This window comes from Canis aureus, chromosome 3 (assembly GCF_053574225.1).
Source record: "Canis aureus isolate CA01 chromosome 3, VMU_Caureus_v.1.0, whole genome shotgun sequence".
Taxonomy (NCBI): Eukaryota; Metazoa; Chordata; class Mammalia; order Carnivora; family Canidae; genus Canis; species Canis aureus.
In genome coordinates, this window is record NC_135613.1 from 62,554,582 (window position 1) to 62,571,180 (window position 16,599).

The 16,599-nt window shown below is 41.1% G+C and overlaps 1 protein-coding gene across 14 annotated transcripts in view; it reads left to right on the plus strand.

Annotated features, from left to right (window-relative positions):
• Positions 1 to 4,497: 4,497 nt before the first annotated feature.
• The window catches only part of GRIA4 (glutamate ionotropic receptor AMPA type subunit 4), a 374,556-nt gene continuing 362,454 nt past the window's right edge, over positions 4,498 to 16,599 (plus strand). For 5 of the 14 annotated variants that reach the window (XM_077893296.1, XM_077893292.1, XM_077893294.1 and 2 more), the window contains exons 1-3: positions 4,685 to 4,975; positions 5,627 to 5,814; positions 6,988 to 7,146. In XM_077893296.1, the coding sequence (XP_077749422.1) occupies positions 5,727 to 5,814; positions 6,988 to 7,146 (247 nt within the window). In that variant the 5' untranslated portion in view covers positions 4,685 to 4,975; positions 5,627 to 5,726. Of the gene's footprint in view, positions 4,635 to 4,682; positions 4,976 to 5,020; positions 5,039 to 5,626; positions 5,815 to 6,987; positions 7,147 to 16,599 lie in introns of those variants that run through there. The other 9 variants (XM_077893291.1, XM_077893289.1, XM_077893290.1 and 6 more) reach the window with 5 other exon arrangements.

The following is a 16,599-nucleotide window of genomic DNA, read 5'->3' on the forward strand; positions in this document are numbered from 1 at the left end:
GTTGCCAGAAAGACACATGTCCTCTCGGGTTTTGCACATAGGTTTTTCTCCACCTGATAATCTCTCCAGATCCAAATACATTCCCTCTTTGTCTCTGTGAGTCCTTCCTAAATTTCCATCAAATCAGAATTAGATGTCCCATTTTTCCCCCAAGCACTCAGTGCCTCACTCTATCAGAAGCTTGATCACATTTTTGGCAACTCTTTATTAATTAGAATCTCCTATGATGTGCCAAAACTGTGCTGAAAGCTTCCATAGACTGTATCAGAACAGAAAGGTTAAGTCCCTTCCAGGGTAATGCAGTCATCTGAACCTATTTATTATTACTCTAAAAGTCTGAGGTCTTTCAAAAGTAGCCTGCACTACTTTTCTAAATATTGTGGGTTCTTCCAGTTCACTTTTCTGCTTCCAGACCTCTCATTGCACCATAAGTTCATTGACTCAATAGATTTTAATGAAAATAGTGTGGTCTCTAAAATCAGACACACCTGAGTTTTATCCCTAGCTCTTAGCTTTAACATTTACTAAGAATAAAACCTTGAGTAAGAATTTTTAACTTAAAAAAAAAAAGAATTTTGGGGACGCCTGAGTGGCTCAGTGGTTGAGCGTCTGCCTTTGGCTCAGATCGTGATCCTGGGGTCCTGGGATCAAGTCCCACATCGGGCTCCCCACAGGGAGCCTGCTTCTCCCTCTGTCTGTGTCTCTGTCTCTCTCTGTCTCTCATGACTAAATAAATATATTTTTAAAAAATATAATTTTTAATCTTAAGTGAGTTTCTTAATTAGTATACCTCAAATTTTCTGTAGAGCAAGTTATTTCTTTAGCATAATTCCTGGCACATTGGTGGAGATTCATAAACATGAGGAATCTTCCAGTACTAGCAGGGATTTTGTTTTGTTTGCCTTTACTTCTCCAGCACTTAGACAGTAAACACACAGTAAACACACATGGTAGTGCTCATTATGTAACTATCTGCGTGAATAATCTGTTAACAAGCCTATTCCTGAGCAAACGTTCTTCCTCCAAAGTTCCTTTTCCCAACTGAAGGCGTTACCAACCTTCTGATTACCACAGCTCCTTTTTAGAGCATTCAGGGGTCCTTGACCTTAAATATTGCTACACTCCCTGTGCCTCCAGGCAGCTGTGCCCTGTGGGCTGACCCCAGCAGTGATGCTCTTGCTCCTTCTCTTTGTTCTCTACTGTCCCACTACGGTCCCTTCCCGTCCCACCTGACTTGCTGTAAGGCCAGTCTTTAAACTAGCCTCAGCGACTCCTTCTCCCAGTCCCCAGCAACAAACCACCCCCTGATTCTCATTCCAGGTGCCCTTCTAAAAGTGTAGTACCTGATGATACTATTACTGATTATACATAGATGATGAATTTAAGAAAAAAAGAAGAAAGTCTTTGTAATTGTGTGTATGTACACACACACATATACATACACACACACACACACACACATATATATGTATGCATATTTGATACCCCAAGTACTTGATTTGATATGCCCCACAAATGGTCCAACTTGATTGCTGCTTTGATCTGCCTCTCCACTCCCAAATTTGTACTGTGGGACCTCAGCAGTATGTGCTTTATACCCTCAGACTCTTGGACTCCATGTTTCTATCTACTAAGCTATGTCTATCTGTATTTATCTCTTCTCATTGAAAAACCTCCACAAATCCTCCTTTGTTCCTTGACTCATTGACTTTGTGTGGTCATATGATGACACACTGTGTGAGTGTTTTGAGTTCAAGGTTGTGGCTTGCTCACCTGGGGGTCCCCCATAGCACCAGGGCCTTTCCCGTAGCAGAACCACGTGCCGAAGTGCTGCCTGAGTTGACTTCACAGGGTTAGAGCTTTGGGAATTTGTGAGGAATCTTAGAAATCTTCTGGTATAATACCTTCATTTAACATATTAGTGAAGGGACGCCTGGGTGGCTAAGTGGTTGAGCATCTGCCTTCCACTTAGGGTGTGATCCTGGAGTCCCAGGATGGAGTCCCACATCGGGCTCCCTGCATGGAGCCTCCTTCTCCCTCTGCCTATGTCTCTGCCTCTCTCTGTGTCTCTCATGAATAAATAAATAAAATATTTTAAAAAATAACGTATTAGTAAATTGCAGCTCAGAAAACTGAAAATATTTACTTAAAATAGCACAAAAGCAATAAAATCAAGTGTGTGTGTGTGTGTGTGTGTGTGTGTATCTTTGGTTTTCTCAGCTAGTAATAACCTTTTGAATCTTTCATTCTGATGTAGGAGGATCTTTTACCTCTGCCTTTACAAATGTTTCAAAGAGAGACTCAAGTAATTGTTTCCTATGATAGGAGTTATATCACAAGTCATAATTATAAAATGGTTCAGAGGACCAGACACAGGATTAAAAGTGAAGGTTCTGGCTCTACCATTTATTAGCCACATTCTTATTTTTTATTTTTATTTTTATTTTTATTTTTTTTAGACAGAGACAGATGGAGCAAGAGCATGAGGGGAGGGGCAAAGGGAGAGAGAAAGGAAGAGAGAGAATCTCAACAGGCTTCATGCTGAGCCTGAAGCCTGACACAGGGCTCCATCTCAGGACCCTGAGATCATAACCTGAACTGAAATCAAGAGTTGAATGCTTAACCAACTGAGCCACCCAGGCGCCCTAGTCACATTTTTATTCTTGACAGTTTTGTCTTTAGCATTATTATCATTTCTGTTATTTATGAATACACACAATCTGCTGTAGCCCCCACTTGCCATCTTTGCTAACCAACTCCAAAAGTCTTTCCCTTTGGTACATCGTGAAGACAGGTATGACAGGAGATTTCTATATATCTGTATCTATATAGAAGGATGGAGATATACAGAGAAAGATAACTTAGATTTAAAAAGTAAAATGGAGGTTTTTATTAACTGGAAAAATAGAAAGTAAAAAAAAAAAAAAAGATTACTATCTTGGAAAAATACAATTATGTTATCTGTGGTCCTGTTAGCCAAAGTGCCATCGTGGTGGTGAGATGAACGAGAAAACTTGTCCCGTATCTAAAGTGAGGGTGGTGTTACATCATACGAGGGTCAAATCTTTCCATTTTGAGGATAAAGTTTGCTAATTCCCTCTGTGCATCAAGCAAAGCTTTACTAGTTGTCCATCAAGGTGATGAGTTTCATGATTTGGTGGGTTTAAACTTTTAATTTAACTTAAATTCAACTTGAGTTTTATGTGGCCTATTTTATTACCTTATTATTTACAGCCTTGGTTTTTACACTGACAGAAAAGACAAAAAGGAAAACATTTCAAATCCCACTTGACTCGCAAGACCAAAGTCTTATAAACTGAAATGACAAATGTATGATTTGTGTAATCCAATTATGATTACATTGTTTTTTGTCATAACACTCTGTGGTGCAATGTAACAGAAAAGTGGATACATACCAACAGCTACAAGAAGAGGTGACATTAAAAGCAAAACTCAGAACTTAAAAAAAAAAAAAAAAACACTGATGAAAAGTACTCTGAAGTTTTAGCAGGGCTTACGAAATGTCCTCTACAAATGACAAATACATGTAAATTCGTGGGATGTTGTATCCGGAGATTTGAAGAGAGTGAAGGTAATGCATACTTCAATGTCAGGTGGGGCCCTTGTAAGAATTCCACTTAATCTAATCCATTCTGCTTTTTCCCAAATGTTACACGAGGTAAACATGGGGACTTGCTGTATTCCTTTGCAAAATGTAATGGGAAACAGTATTTCGGTTTCCTTAACCTTTAAGGAGAATCTTTTCCTGTAATGATGGCTCAGAAGCTTGGTATGAACTCATGTGACCCTACTTTCTAGGCTCTAAGATAGTAGGATCCAAGAACAGCACTCAAAGAACTATAAAGTTTAAAATACTTTCTCTCCCACTTGAATGAATTAGGGGACTGTAGCTGTAGTCAGGAGACCTCACACCACACAGAAGAAATGAGAGACGTGTCTTGCCTTACTTCTCTCTGGGGTGTGGTACAGACCCCTTCCAACACAGCCTGCTGACATGAAGTCCTGAAGGTGCCCCTGGGGAGGAAGGGACACCAGGGCCCTGAAACTTTCTAGGATAATGGGCGTTCTTCTACTCAGTCCACACAGTACTGACAGCATCACTGCAGTGCTCAAGTCCTCTAGGGGTGGAGGGAGTGGAGTGCCCACTGCCCCAAGCACTGTCCTTCCCATCCTCCTCCATCAACCTCTGAACCCCTGAACCCTGCAGGTCCTACTCCCGAAGTGACCACAGCGCAGAGGAAAGGTGTCCTCCAGGATGGGCTGCTGGAAAGAAAGGAGGCGTCCATCAGTCCAGTCTTCCTGCCTGCCCTCAGGAGTGCCCGGCCTCTCCGCTAGGGACTGGGGGCCCCCTGCGTTCCCGCTTCTCAGGCTTTTCCCCTTGCCTCCATTATCCTAAACTTTGCTATTTAAATGAACTTTCCGGTCTTCAGCCTCCTTCCTCGTCCTGGGTCTTCTCCACGGCCTTACCTCCTCCTGTTCTTTCCTCCTCGGTCCCAGCCTCTCAGCCCTGCTCGGGCTGCCTCTAGCCTTCCTGTCTCCTCCTCTCCCTCCCGGGGCCCCTTCACCTCATCCATTCCTGTCTCAGGCTCTCCCGATTCCCGGGCCGTTTGCTGGTGAGAAATCTTTGCTGCAGCGAGGACCGGAGTCCCCCGCGCGCAGCCCAGCGGCAGGAGAGGGCGAGGCTGGGAGGAGGGTGAGGGCTGTCTGGGAGGGAGGCAGGCGGTCCTCCCCGCGAGCCTGCAAGGATGCGGCAGGGGGCCGGGGGCCTGGGGAGCCACTGACTCCCCGAGTCCCTGTACGGGCTGCACCCCCGGCCCGCGGGCCGCCTTCCTGCCCAGCGCAGCAGGGCGGAGGCGCCTGGAGAGCAGCGCGGGGGCGCGGGGGGTGCCCACCTCGGAGTGGGTCCCCTGCGAGCCGGGGAAGGAGCGAGGAGCGAGGAGCGAGTGGGCGAGGGGTGAGCTGGGAGCGCCCGGCTCGAGCCCGGGGAAGAGCGGGGCGCGCGAGGGAGTGCGGGCGGGTGCGGCGGGCCTGGGGGAGGGCGCGCGGGGAGGGGCGCGCGGGTGCGGGCCGGGCGGGGGGCGCGCGGGGAGGGGCGCGCGGGCCGGGAGGGGTGCTGGGGAGGGGCGCGCGGGTGCGGGCCGGGTGCTCGGGGAGGGGCGCGCGGGGAGGGGCGCGCGGGCCGGGAGGGGTGATGGGGAGGGGCGCGCCGGGAGGGGCGCGCGGGTGCGGGCCGGGCGGGGGGCGCGCGGGGAGGGGCGCGCGTGCGGCGGCCGCGGCGCAGTGTCGGGGTGTGTGTGCGCCGAGGCGAGCGGCGGGCCGGGCGCGAGGGGGGCGAGGACAGGGCGCATGTCTCGTCCCCGCGAGCAGCCACTAGACGCGCCACCACCATCTTCTGCATGTGCCACATTTGCAGCCGGACAGGAAACCGCTCTCAGGGCTATGGAGACTGCGGGAAAAATCTGGCAGCTCTCGATGGATTGCTGAAGGGGCGCAGTCACCGTCACCAACCACCCACACCTGTCTCCTCTCTCTCTCTCTCTCTCTCTTTTTTTTTTTTTTTGTTTCTTTTTTCTTTCTCTTTTTTTTTTTTTGTTTTTAATTTTAGCGCCATCGTCGTCAATGCATCTCTGAACAGCCTTTAGGAAGAGTGCGAGAGAGAGAGAGAGAGAGAGAGAGAGAGCGCACCGGGGAGAGGAGAAAAGAAGATGAGGATTATTTGCAGACAGATTGTCTTGTTGTTTTCTGGATTTTGGGGACTCGCCATGGGAGCCTTTCCGAGCAGCGTGCAAATAGGTAAGCTCTGCCCCGGTGGGGCGTGCATGTGGGTGTCGGCAGCAGGGATCCGAAAGTGAGTTAAACGAGTTGCGGGTGAGCAATTCGGGGAGACCTCCGGCGCCTCCCCTCCCCTCGCCCCGGTGCAGAAGACTGCCTCTTCGTGCAGGTTCGCTGGGAATGTGCACAGGCTGCCCACCCGTTCGTTCCTCCGCGGCCGCGCTCCCACCGCCACCATCGATGCAAGTCGCTGGAGTAGGGTTGGAATAAGTTGGGAAAAAAACAACCACCACCACCACCCTCCGTGGGGTTCGGTTACATTGAATGTGCTATTTCTTCTCATTGCTTCCTCTAGAGCATAAAGGATTTCGAGTTTGTTGGGGGGTTTAAAATTGTGATTCTGTATTTTAAACACACTTCTTCCCGTGCTGGACTCCCCGGCTTTCCGGCCGTTCCAGAAAGACACTGTTTGGGCCAGAAAGCGTTTCCACCCGCACCCCCTGCCTTCGCTCGCAGCGGCGGGTTAACCGATTACAAAGTTCCCTCGCTTTCCCGGAGACCTTTTATTTTTCCTCTCGAGGCTTCTGGCCACAGTCCTCTGGTTGGACTCCCCTGCCAGGGACCCTGCCCATCCGCGGCTCTCCTTGCTCTTCCCCTCGCCTGTCTTTGCATGGGACGCAGCTCTTGAATTTCTTCCAGCTAAGCCCAGCCTCAACACTGCATCATTTCGCGTGGACTGGGCACGGAAGCGGGCTCATTAAGCTGAGTCCACGAGCCGCAGGAAAACAAAGTTCACCTCTCCTTCCCGACCCCCTCTGCCCTGCGTGTCCCCAGGGCCCTGTCTCTGCATTTTGATGCACACCCTCTCTCTTGCTCCTCTGCACGCCCCAGCTTGGCTGATGAGCATGTGCCGGGAATCGTGGAGAGGGCAGGAGAGGAAGGAAAACATGCTCCCTGGCCTCAGAGGTCATTGTGATCATGACAAATTGGGACAGGAAAGCGCTGAGCTGTCTGTCCTAAAGACGAAAATACTAAGCGTGCTCCTCGGGGACAAAGGGCATTCTGGAGCCATGGCAGGGAGAGCTTCCTAACTGTGTGTGTGGCTGAAAGGCAGTGGATCTGAGAGTGCATGGGGGTGGCTCTTGCATTTCCAAGAGGAAACACCGAATGTGCTTTTCCTGCTGTTTTTAATAGGTGGTCTCTTCATCCGAAACACAGATCAGGAATACACGGCTTTTCGATTAGCAATTTTTCTTCATAACACCAGCCCCAATGCGTCGGAAGCTCCTTTTAATTTGGTACCTCATGTGGACAACATTGAGACAGCCAACAGTTTTGCCGTGACAAATGCTTGTAAGTAAAACATAAGTTGTGCATAAATTTGAAGAGAATTGAAAGGAAGCAACGAAGTCCTCCTCCCCTTTATTACCATTAATTTAAAAATGGTTTTTGAAAGAAAGGCAAGATTCCCACAGTTGGCTGGTTCTAGAGCCTGTCAGAGTTAAAAGAAAATAAGATTTAGTCCCAGGGATATTCAGCTGGTCTCTCTCCCTTCTCTTCTGCCTTCCTTATGTATTTGTTTATTTCATTTCTTGTCTGGATGATTCAAGTTGATTTCTCCTGTAACATTTTGGTGTTATTCCTGTTATCTGAGTGTCAAGTTAGTGAAAATTGTGCTCTGTCTAGTTTTTTATCCTGTCCCTTTGTTTTTTTTTTTTTTTTCATATTTGCTTTTCACTTGAGGAAGCATATGCCTTGCTTTTAAGGAAGACACATGCTCTCTCATGCTGGTGAAGGAAAGGAAGCCTTGCTGAGACTGAGGCAGAGGGAGCACTGTGTGGAGGATATATATTCTAGTCGGTTGGTTGACGCTGCAGATGATCTGGTGATGTCACTTGAGGCTGCCCTGCTCTTACATTCTGGGTTGTAAATGTCTCTTACTATCACGTAATGCATATATCCTGTGGATATAACTCCATGAATCCTTACCTTGGTGCCACATCATCTCAATCCAGCATCCACCTGAATTCAGGAACCAACCCGGCTTGATCTGTCATCCCGCATGGTGAAACTAAAAGGGTGACCTCACCTAATGCTGTAATGAAACACTTGCACCCGTGTTCCCCCACCACAATCCTGTATGACTGAAGGTAAACAAATATAATCAACTACATATTAATTTAAAACTCTGTAAAATATGATCAGTCATTACAGCATTTTCACTCTTGGGGGGAAATACATTGTTTGAAATACCTCCTCAGCTTTACATGCTGATTTACTACTGTCCAGAATTTTTGGGTTAAGATAGCAGTCATAGGTTATGTAAGATATAAAGGAATAGTTTCTACTTAAAATTTTACATAGCAGTAATAAAATGCTTCATTTGAACTGTATTTTTATGATATCAAGTTGGGTCTATTTTAAAAGTCCTGTCAGTACAAGAAAGTATGCCAAACAAGTTAAGTGCTATTGAAAACAAAGAATTTTAAACTATTTGGAGGATATCTGCTTCATTATTTTAATTATTTTAGTTCATATTTATTTGCTATTAACTCATCTAAAAGATACTGTGGTTACTTTCCCTAAATTTTTGACATCCAACTATTACTTTATTTTAGAACTTGGTTTCATAAGGAGGTCCACGCATTTGACATTTAATAAATGGCCACAATTATATTACTTTGCAGGAAATCTGTATTTGCTATGAGCACTATTTAATTGGGAAAAACTATTTGTTGTATTTAGTGACAAAATCTACATGATAGCAGAAGGGAGTTACTTTGAAGCAGAAAGGTACATGGATTAGAGCTGTGATTGTGGATAGTTGTTTTTGCAAATTTTATCAGCTATTAGTTTTGTGTTTCAAGTTTTGAAAGGGATGTCAACATTGGAAGTAGTTCTAGATACAAAGTATTCTGCTTATTTTTAAAGTATTTTTTCATATCTCTCCTGAGATTCTATCAACAAAACATTGCTAAGTTTAAAAATAACTCCTGATCCAAATACATGTGATGGCACTTTGTCAACAGTAAACTATTTTTATTTTATTTTTTTTAAAATTTTTTTAAATTTTTTTATTTTTTAAAATTTTTTTAGTAAACTATTTTTAAATATTAATTTTTATTTCTAAATTCTGAAAGACTTTCTTAAAAGTGGCAGATATATCAGTTTTACCTTGTTTTGTTTTTACACATTAAGTTTTTAAGTATTCTCAAGTTTATATTGTGACTTCCAGCTATAAAAACTACCAAGCTCTGGTCGTTCCTTCCTCCATAATCTCCTTCAGGATCATTTTAATAAGCATTATTTTATTTATGTCATGAAAATATTATGTGAAGTGTTTGGTAAAGTCCCTGTAAACGTGAGAAATAGACAAGAAGGCGCTCACAGAATGAAGAAGTAGAAGGTATAAAATACAGATAATAGGATATTCTTTAACATGTTAGGATTGAGAAAATGGAAACTAGATAAACGTTGCTGCTGATTTTGATACAGTGTCCACAATATCCTATTTTTCCATAATCATGAATAATTGATTTTGTGTGTGTTTAAAATATTTTTAAAAAATTGTAAATGAGGAAAAAACATTTTCTAGTGAAGAAAAGGACTTTTTTTGTTTTTATTTTTTTGACAAATAAGAGTGCCAAATGTCCTTAGGGCAAATCTAAGTAGAATTTGGGGAAAAAGTCAATTGTCAGAGAGCATGGGTCGGGGCTTGGTGTTTGTTGAGTAGACTGAGAGCATATCCGTGTGTGATTTTCCAGTCTAATTAAAGGTGAAATGTAAGCAGTAAGTATGAGGCAAACTCATCTATCAAGCTATCTGCCTTTGGGTACAAAAGGATAAAAATAGTATTCAGGAAAATTAACATGGAACTTATTCCTCAGAGTGATACAGACTGGATTTTTAAATCTTTCATGTTAAATTAAATATAAAGATAGAATATATGACTGGCTAGGTTTATTTTAATTCTGGTTTTCCTGCAGTGGATTCTTGTAAAACTGAATAGGGCCATTAAACAGGCTGTGTATACTCACAAGACAGAAAAGCAGATTAAAGAGTGAAGAGTATTGGTCATCTATTGGACAGATAAGATTTCCTGCTGCTGCTTCTGCCTCAAAATTAATTTAGTGCTCTAAGAGAACTTTGGACAATCTAAACATTCTCTGTATACATTTTACATACTATGTTAATCTAGACCTGATTAACTCAAACTTCACACTTTGGGTATAAGTCCCTTCCAGAGGGAGGAAAAATAATTTCAGCTTATGATTGATTTTATATTTAGTAATATTTGTGTTTGTAATATTAATATTGTTTTCTTTTTAAAGCATTCACATTATTGGAATGTCACCCTTGGCTGAATATAAAACAGAAATTATAAGAAATATAGATAATATGAAATTATGACCTATTTCAATAATAATAATAAGTAGGTGTAATAAATAGCCCAAGGATTCAAAATTTAAAATGTAATTAAAAGTAAACCTTCCTTTGTTTTGGTTTATCCAAAGTATGGGGTATACAGTAAGATGGATATTTTATAAATAAATTCAATATGGCAGTGCTCTTTAATAAAATGCCATACAGTTAACCCAAATTAGCTCTCCTTACAGACGTGCTGTTTAAATTAGATATGTCCTATGCAAAACATTTGAGACAATCTGAAAGCATGCTGTTTTCTTATATTTTCAGTAGTTAATTATAGGAGATATTTTGTTTTGGAGGATGTTGTATGTTAAATTTGACCAGAAGTAATAACCAAAACACTAAAGTCATTCTGTTACCAAATTTTTTGAAAGATAAAAATATTTGAGCCATTACAATTATTGGTTTAGTCCAGTTGCATTAGAAATCCTTTCTTTGGTAAGACAGTACTTCTGCAATATAATCCACAAATATTCAGTTTCCGAAATGACTCTTAAGTTTCAGAGGGGCGATAAGAAATGTATAATACAATAGATCAAGTACTATATTGTAACTCCAGTGAAATAGTAAAAGAATCCTATGACATATTTTCAACTTTTTTAACTTGGATAGGAAGAACCATTCAGTTAATATTTCTTCTTAAAAAAAAAATACTTCTTCTTCTTTTTCTTTTTTTTCCCCCCTAATGGTGTGTTAATCTTACTCTCTTTTTTCTGCCTAAAGTCTGTCTGTTTAGTGGTTTAAAAATGGTGGATTGGAAAGTTGTAACAATCCCATATAGAATGGGTATTATACCTTCATAATGGTGAAAAAGTTGTTCTTTTTAGAATTAAATAATGGTTCTGTTTGTGGCTGGTTTATTTATCAACCCTAAATATCCAGGATGAGTGCTGTTTGTCAAAGTAGGTTGGTATGTAAAATATACATATTTAGGTAATCTAAATATATTGAAAATGGGACACTATATCCAGTAGGCTCTATAGCCATTTCCACTTACATAGTAGGTACTTAAAAAAATTCATTGAATTTAAGGGTACTAAATGATATTCTCTCTTTGCTCTAGTTCAGCAATGTTTAAATAATTGTACATTTTCCATTTTAGGGGTATGAAGCATAGAAAAGACATTCTAAGAGTTTATATTGAGATGATATAATAATCTTAAACATGCTAAAAATAATTCTGTTAGTTTGATCTGCAGGGTTATTAGTAGAGGAATATAAGAATTAAATACTGTTTGACTTTGGATTATTTTTACGGAAATGCATGATGTGACTTTACGTGACTCTCCTTAGGTTTCTTTATTTTGAATTGATAGCAAAATTCTATGTTGATCTGAAATAATTCTTTGATAATCTTTCTTTCTTCCTTGTAATTTTCTATCATAAGATTATTGATGAAGATGACTCATATTCCTATAATTTGTCTCTTTCTTAAGTGATAGGGTGGGGCATAAATTGCATTGTTATATTTCAAAATTTTCACAGGATTAAACTTTTGTAAAAGTATTAGAAAAATTCCTTAAACTTTTTTTTTCACCCAAATTATTCCCAGTGTTGTTTATTTCCCAGAGAATACAATTTTTACTTTGAGGCATTAAGAAACACATATATCTTATTTACAGAATTTTATTACTCTTCAGGAATTTAAAATGAAGAATAAATACAACACACCTCATATTTTATGATGACACAGTTTTTCAACTGCTTTCCTATACATGATTTTATTTTACCTCAATCTAGTCCTAGAGGGAGAAACCCTGAGAAGATCGTAATTATAGTGGTAGTTAAGCCAGCTTTAGCTCAAAGGGGTCACTTAACTTGCCAAAGACTAGGTAGCTAATGAGCTGCAAGCCAGAGTTTGAACTCTGGTCTTCTAACCATTATCCTAAGTTCTTTTATGAGAAGTCCATTGGGTGTGAAAAATACTTCTACATTGAAATTGCTTAAGAAAGAAAAAAAAATTGCCATGTATTTTTTAATTTTTATTTTTTTTCTAATTTACTTGCAGTGTTTTGAAGAAAATAGGGCAAGACATTTCTGGGCAACTTATTCATTAATCATATGACAGTGAGTGATACAGCAAAGGCTGAAGTCATATTATGTAATGAATTTTTCCATCCATTCACTAGATTAGGTAATGAATGTAACCATTTGTTCATTAAACCTCTTTATCAAGGGCAACTACATCTAAGACCCTGTACTAGAGAGGAGTGTCAGAGAATCTGTAGGGATACTGCTGCCCTCAAGGAGCTGATAGCCCAATAGGAAAGAAGGATGAGTCAGTTACTACAGTGCAGTATGACAAAGTGCCATGACACAGAGACAGAGTGCTAGGACAGAGATGACCACGGGAATAGCACCAAACTTGGCATGACATCCCGGGTGAAGTGTTAGCAGATCTGAGTGTGAAGGCTGTTATTGAGTCTTTTGAAACAGAGGAAGGAAGGGAGACATGCCTGGCCCAAGGAGCAGCACAGCACATGGCTCTGAGAGCCAGGTGTATTTGAGCCACTGAATGTGGTTTGGCCTGGCTGTAGTATTGAGTGTGCGGGGAAGGAGAGGTGTGCCGGGGGGGAAGCTCAGCTGATCCATCGAAGGTCTTCTAGCTGCAGTAAAGAGATTCTTCTGGATAAAAGGGGGTCTACAGATGACTTAAAACACAACAGGGGCATAATCAGATTTATACTTTAGAAAGAGTAGGCTGGATGCAGGAAGGAGAATGAATTGGAAGGGGATAACACAGTAGACAAAGACGAGTCAGTGGAGTGTTGGAGTAATACAGTTTAAGATGATACATGCTTGAATAAAAGTAGAAGCGCTGAGGAGAGAGAAAAGCATGCAGATCCAAGAATACAGAACTGTTGACAGAACTTAGCGATGAGTTGCATGTCTTTGTGGGTGAATGGAAGGGAAGTGTGGTAAGAATTTAAGATGAGTTCTCCGATTTCCAGCCTGGGCAATTGATTCAGTCCTGGTACCTTTAACTAGACAGGAGACCCAGGAGGAGAAGCAGCTCTGAATGGGGAAGGTGAGGTTCACTGAGGTACTGAGGTTAAGAGTTTAAGAGACACCCAAGTGGAGTTCTGCCGTAGACAGTGGGGCAGGTGTATGTGGAACTGCTGAGCTTGGTGTGAATTGAAGACAGGCATTTGGTGGCGCCTGAAGCCCTGTAGGCCGTGAGACTACCCGAGAGCAAGAGCAGTGCGGAGAGACTGGGGACAGAACCCTAGAAATACCTCTCCCAGAAAGGCAGGGAGAGATGGGGGTGCTGATGGACGATGGGTCAGAAGACTCAGAGGAAAATGAGACAAGAGTAATTTCACAGGAGTCAGGAGGTGAGGAGAATTTCAAGGAAATAGTGAAAAACCTTGTCAAAGCCTTCAAAGCCTGAAGAATTTAAATAATGAATTGCAAGGATAATTGATCTTTAACATCAGGCTTTTCTTCTCTTTAGAGTGTTCTTTTGCATTTTGACCAGATTTTTTTTTTTCCAGAAAAAGCAGCCTTTATTAACCTCATGTAGATTCTATTAATAGTACTCCTTTGTATATAGTGGCCTAGAATATTCTTACCTTTTACTGAGAGGTAAGGAGTCTTCTCTGGACTTTTGAACTAGATGGGTTTGGGTTTGCATTCCCGTAGTGGGTAAGTTACTTAACACTTCTGAACCTCAGTTTCCTATACCTGATAATGTAGGGAAATAACATGAGCCACATGTGAATTTTACGAATATCCGAAAAAGTGTTTGGAATGCAATTAGAACACAATTAAAATTAGTTGCATTAACATTTTCTGTGTTATATGGAGCATTTACTTCTTAACTTTGGAAGAGTTACGTCTTCTGTTTATATTTTGAGAAAGCTATGTATGTGTTGAATACATATGTTTTGTAGCTATTTCATAGGAATATTTTTTACCTCTCACTGAACTGCAAATTTTAATTCACATACACAAGTCCAAATTCCTATTTTTCAAAAGTATTTCCAAGTTCTAAGAGAGAATGACTTTATCTGGGATCTGTGGACAATTCAGAGAGACAAGTAGTTCGTGGATGATTAAAGAGGTTGATAAATTATCTTAATTATATGCAAAATTTTGTGTTCTTAAGTATTGTGTGTATATGTCTGTATGTTTATACAGAGACAGTCTAAGCTTTTGGACAACTTCTCAGTAAATCCCAGTCACAAAAAATGGCCCAGGATCACAGCCCTAAGAGAGCTACACATATGTTAGAGATAAACAAACAGTACTTCCTTCCCTACCTTCATCATTTGAGAAGCCAGGTGGATTTTATCCTTGAACCTAACCAGGAATCTTTCCATAAAATCCATCTCCATTAGCTTCTATCTTGACGTTGAAAATAATCAGTGCGTCCTGCCTGGAAAAATGCTTGGCTTGGTCCTCTGCCTCTCAAACTAACATCCTATTATTTATATCCCTCTCTTAGTATCAGAGTTGCCACATATTCCACATCAGCTCCTTTTATGTTTATCGTGATTTATCTTTTCCCTTACTATCACCACTCCTGGAACACCCTGTGTTTTTGAAGGTCATCAGTGACTTACAAATTAGCAAATCCGATTGTTATTCCTCAGTCTTCATTGTGTCTTAATAGTTGGGGAGCTCTGGTGCTGCTGAACTCTTTCCTCCTCTGATAGTAGTAGTGACTCCAGTAGGGAGCTAACAGGAGTGCTGTGTGTGCTGAGGGTCTCATCAGAGTTACCCCATGTCTAACACAACTCTAAGAAGCAGGAATTATTATTATTATTATTATTATTATTATTATTATTATTATTATTATTATATATGTGGGAAACTGAAGATGTGTAGCTAGGAAGATTTGCCTAGCCATCAAGTACCCAGGCCATCAGATCACTTCTACCTGCTGTTGGCACCGTGGCAGCTTGCAAGCACAGTAGCCACAAGAGATGCATCACTCAGCTTGACAGCAGCTAGGCAACTCTTCATTTAAATAGAAAGATGTTTTTATCTGAAAGCTTCCTCTTTACTTTAACAACCATGATGCACCCCTGTGGGCATGTATTGCGTTATGCATTGGATGTCATGGATTCTTCTGTGTGATTTGCAGCGCAGCACAAAATTCAAGACAATTCTCCATCTAATCGAGGACACCCCTATTACTTCATACTGCCAAAGCTGCGTCCTGAATACTGCCAGGTGTAAAAATGATTAAATGACTCTTTTAAATGTTCTGCAAACAGTGTTCAGTGACTTCATCAGTTGGCCAACCTACATATTTTATTTCATTTTATAGGAGTATTATTTGATTTCAGAATAACCTGTTCAAAACATATTTTCCCAAGTGCTTCACTAATAAGATTGACTTAGCTCTGAGGCACTTTCTTTCAGGTTTTCTTTGACATGTTTTTGGGTTCCAAAGAAACACCATGTTGACTGTTTTAAAGAGATCACCCAGGTCAAAGTTGCTCGTCTTCATTGTGCCATCACCTGTCCCTGACTTAATAAAACTACTAGTTTCACAAATAAAAAGTTATCTTAGAAATAAATGGTTAAAAAAAAAGTGAGATTTAGTACTTTCCTTGAATAAATGACCACATTTCTCCAGATATGGGAAAAAGTACACCATCAGCTGTAGGTGGTGACGACTTGCTTTTGCTACTTATATGCTTCTTCTAAAATAAGCAGTTTTTCATCAGTAACTTCAAATACATTATGCTCTTGTGTTCTTCCCATTTTTCCTATTTTTGTCTTTTTTTTAACTAACATGTACTTGTAAAAATTTCACATAATTCCGAAATCTTAAAAAGCCAAAGCGTTCTGTGATCCTACCACTTAGAGATAATCACAGTGCAGACCCAGATAGGGAGACAAAGAGTACTAAAAACATAAGATGCTAATATATATCTAAAAATAAAGGCATTTAATAAAAATGATAACACTCTTGGCTTACATTTTATTAATAGTCTATCTCACATAGTATAATAGATTTCCTTTTTTTTAAGATTTTATTTATTTATTCAAGACAGACAGAGAGAGGCACAGACACAGGCAGAGGGAGAAAAGCAGGCTCCATGCAGGAAGCCCGACGTGGGACTTGATCCCAGGTCTCCAGGATAAGGCCCTGGGCTGAAGGCGGCGCTAAACCGCTGAGCCATCAGGGCTGCCCTATAATAGATTTCCTATCAGTATATAAGAGCAGTCTCATTTTCTTTTACTGCTATATATTATGTCATCGGGCAGTTACTATGATAAACGTCCTTAGTACCCTCTGGATTACCATTTTGGTTGTATCCCCATTTTTGATATGACAAACAAAACAGCAGAACTATTTGTGTAGCTGTGTGAATGTTCCTATAGAACTAATTCCCGGTAATAAAATTTACTGTGTCAAGTAAT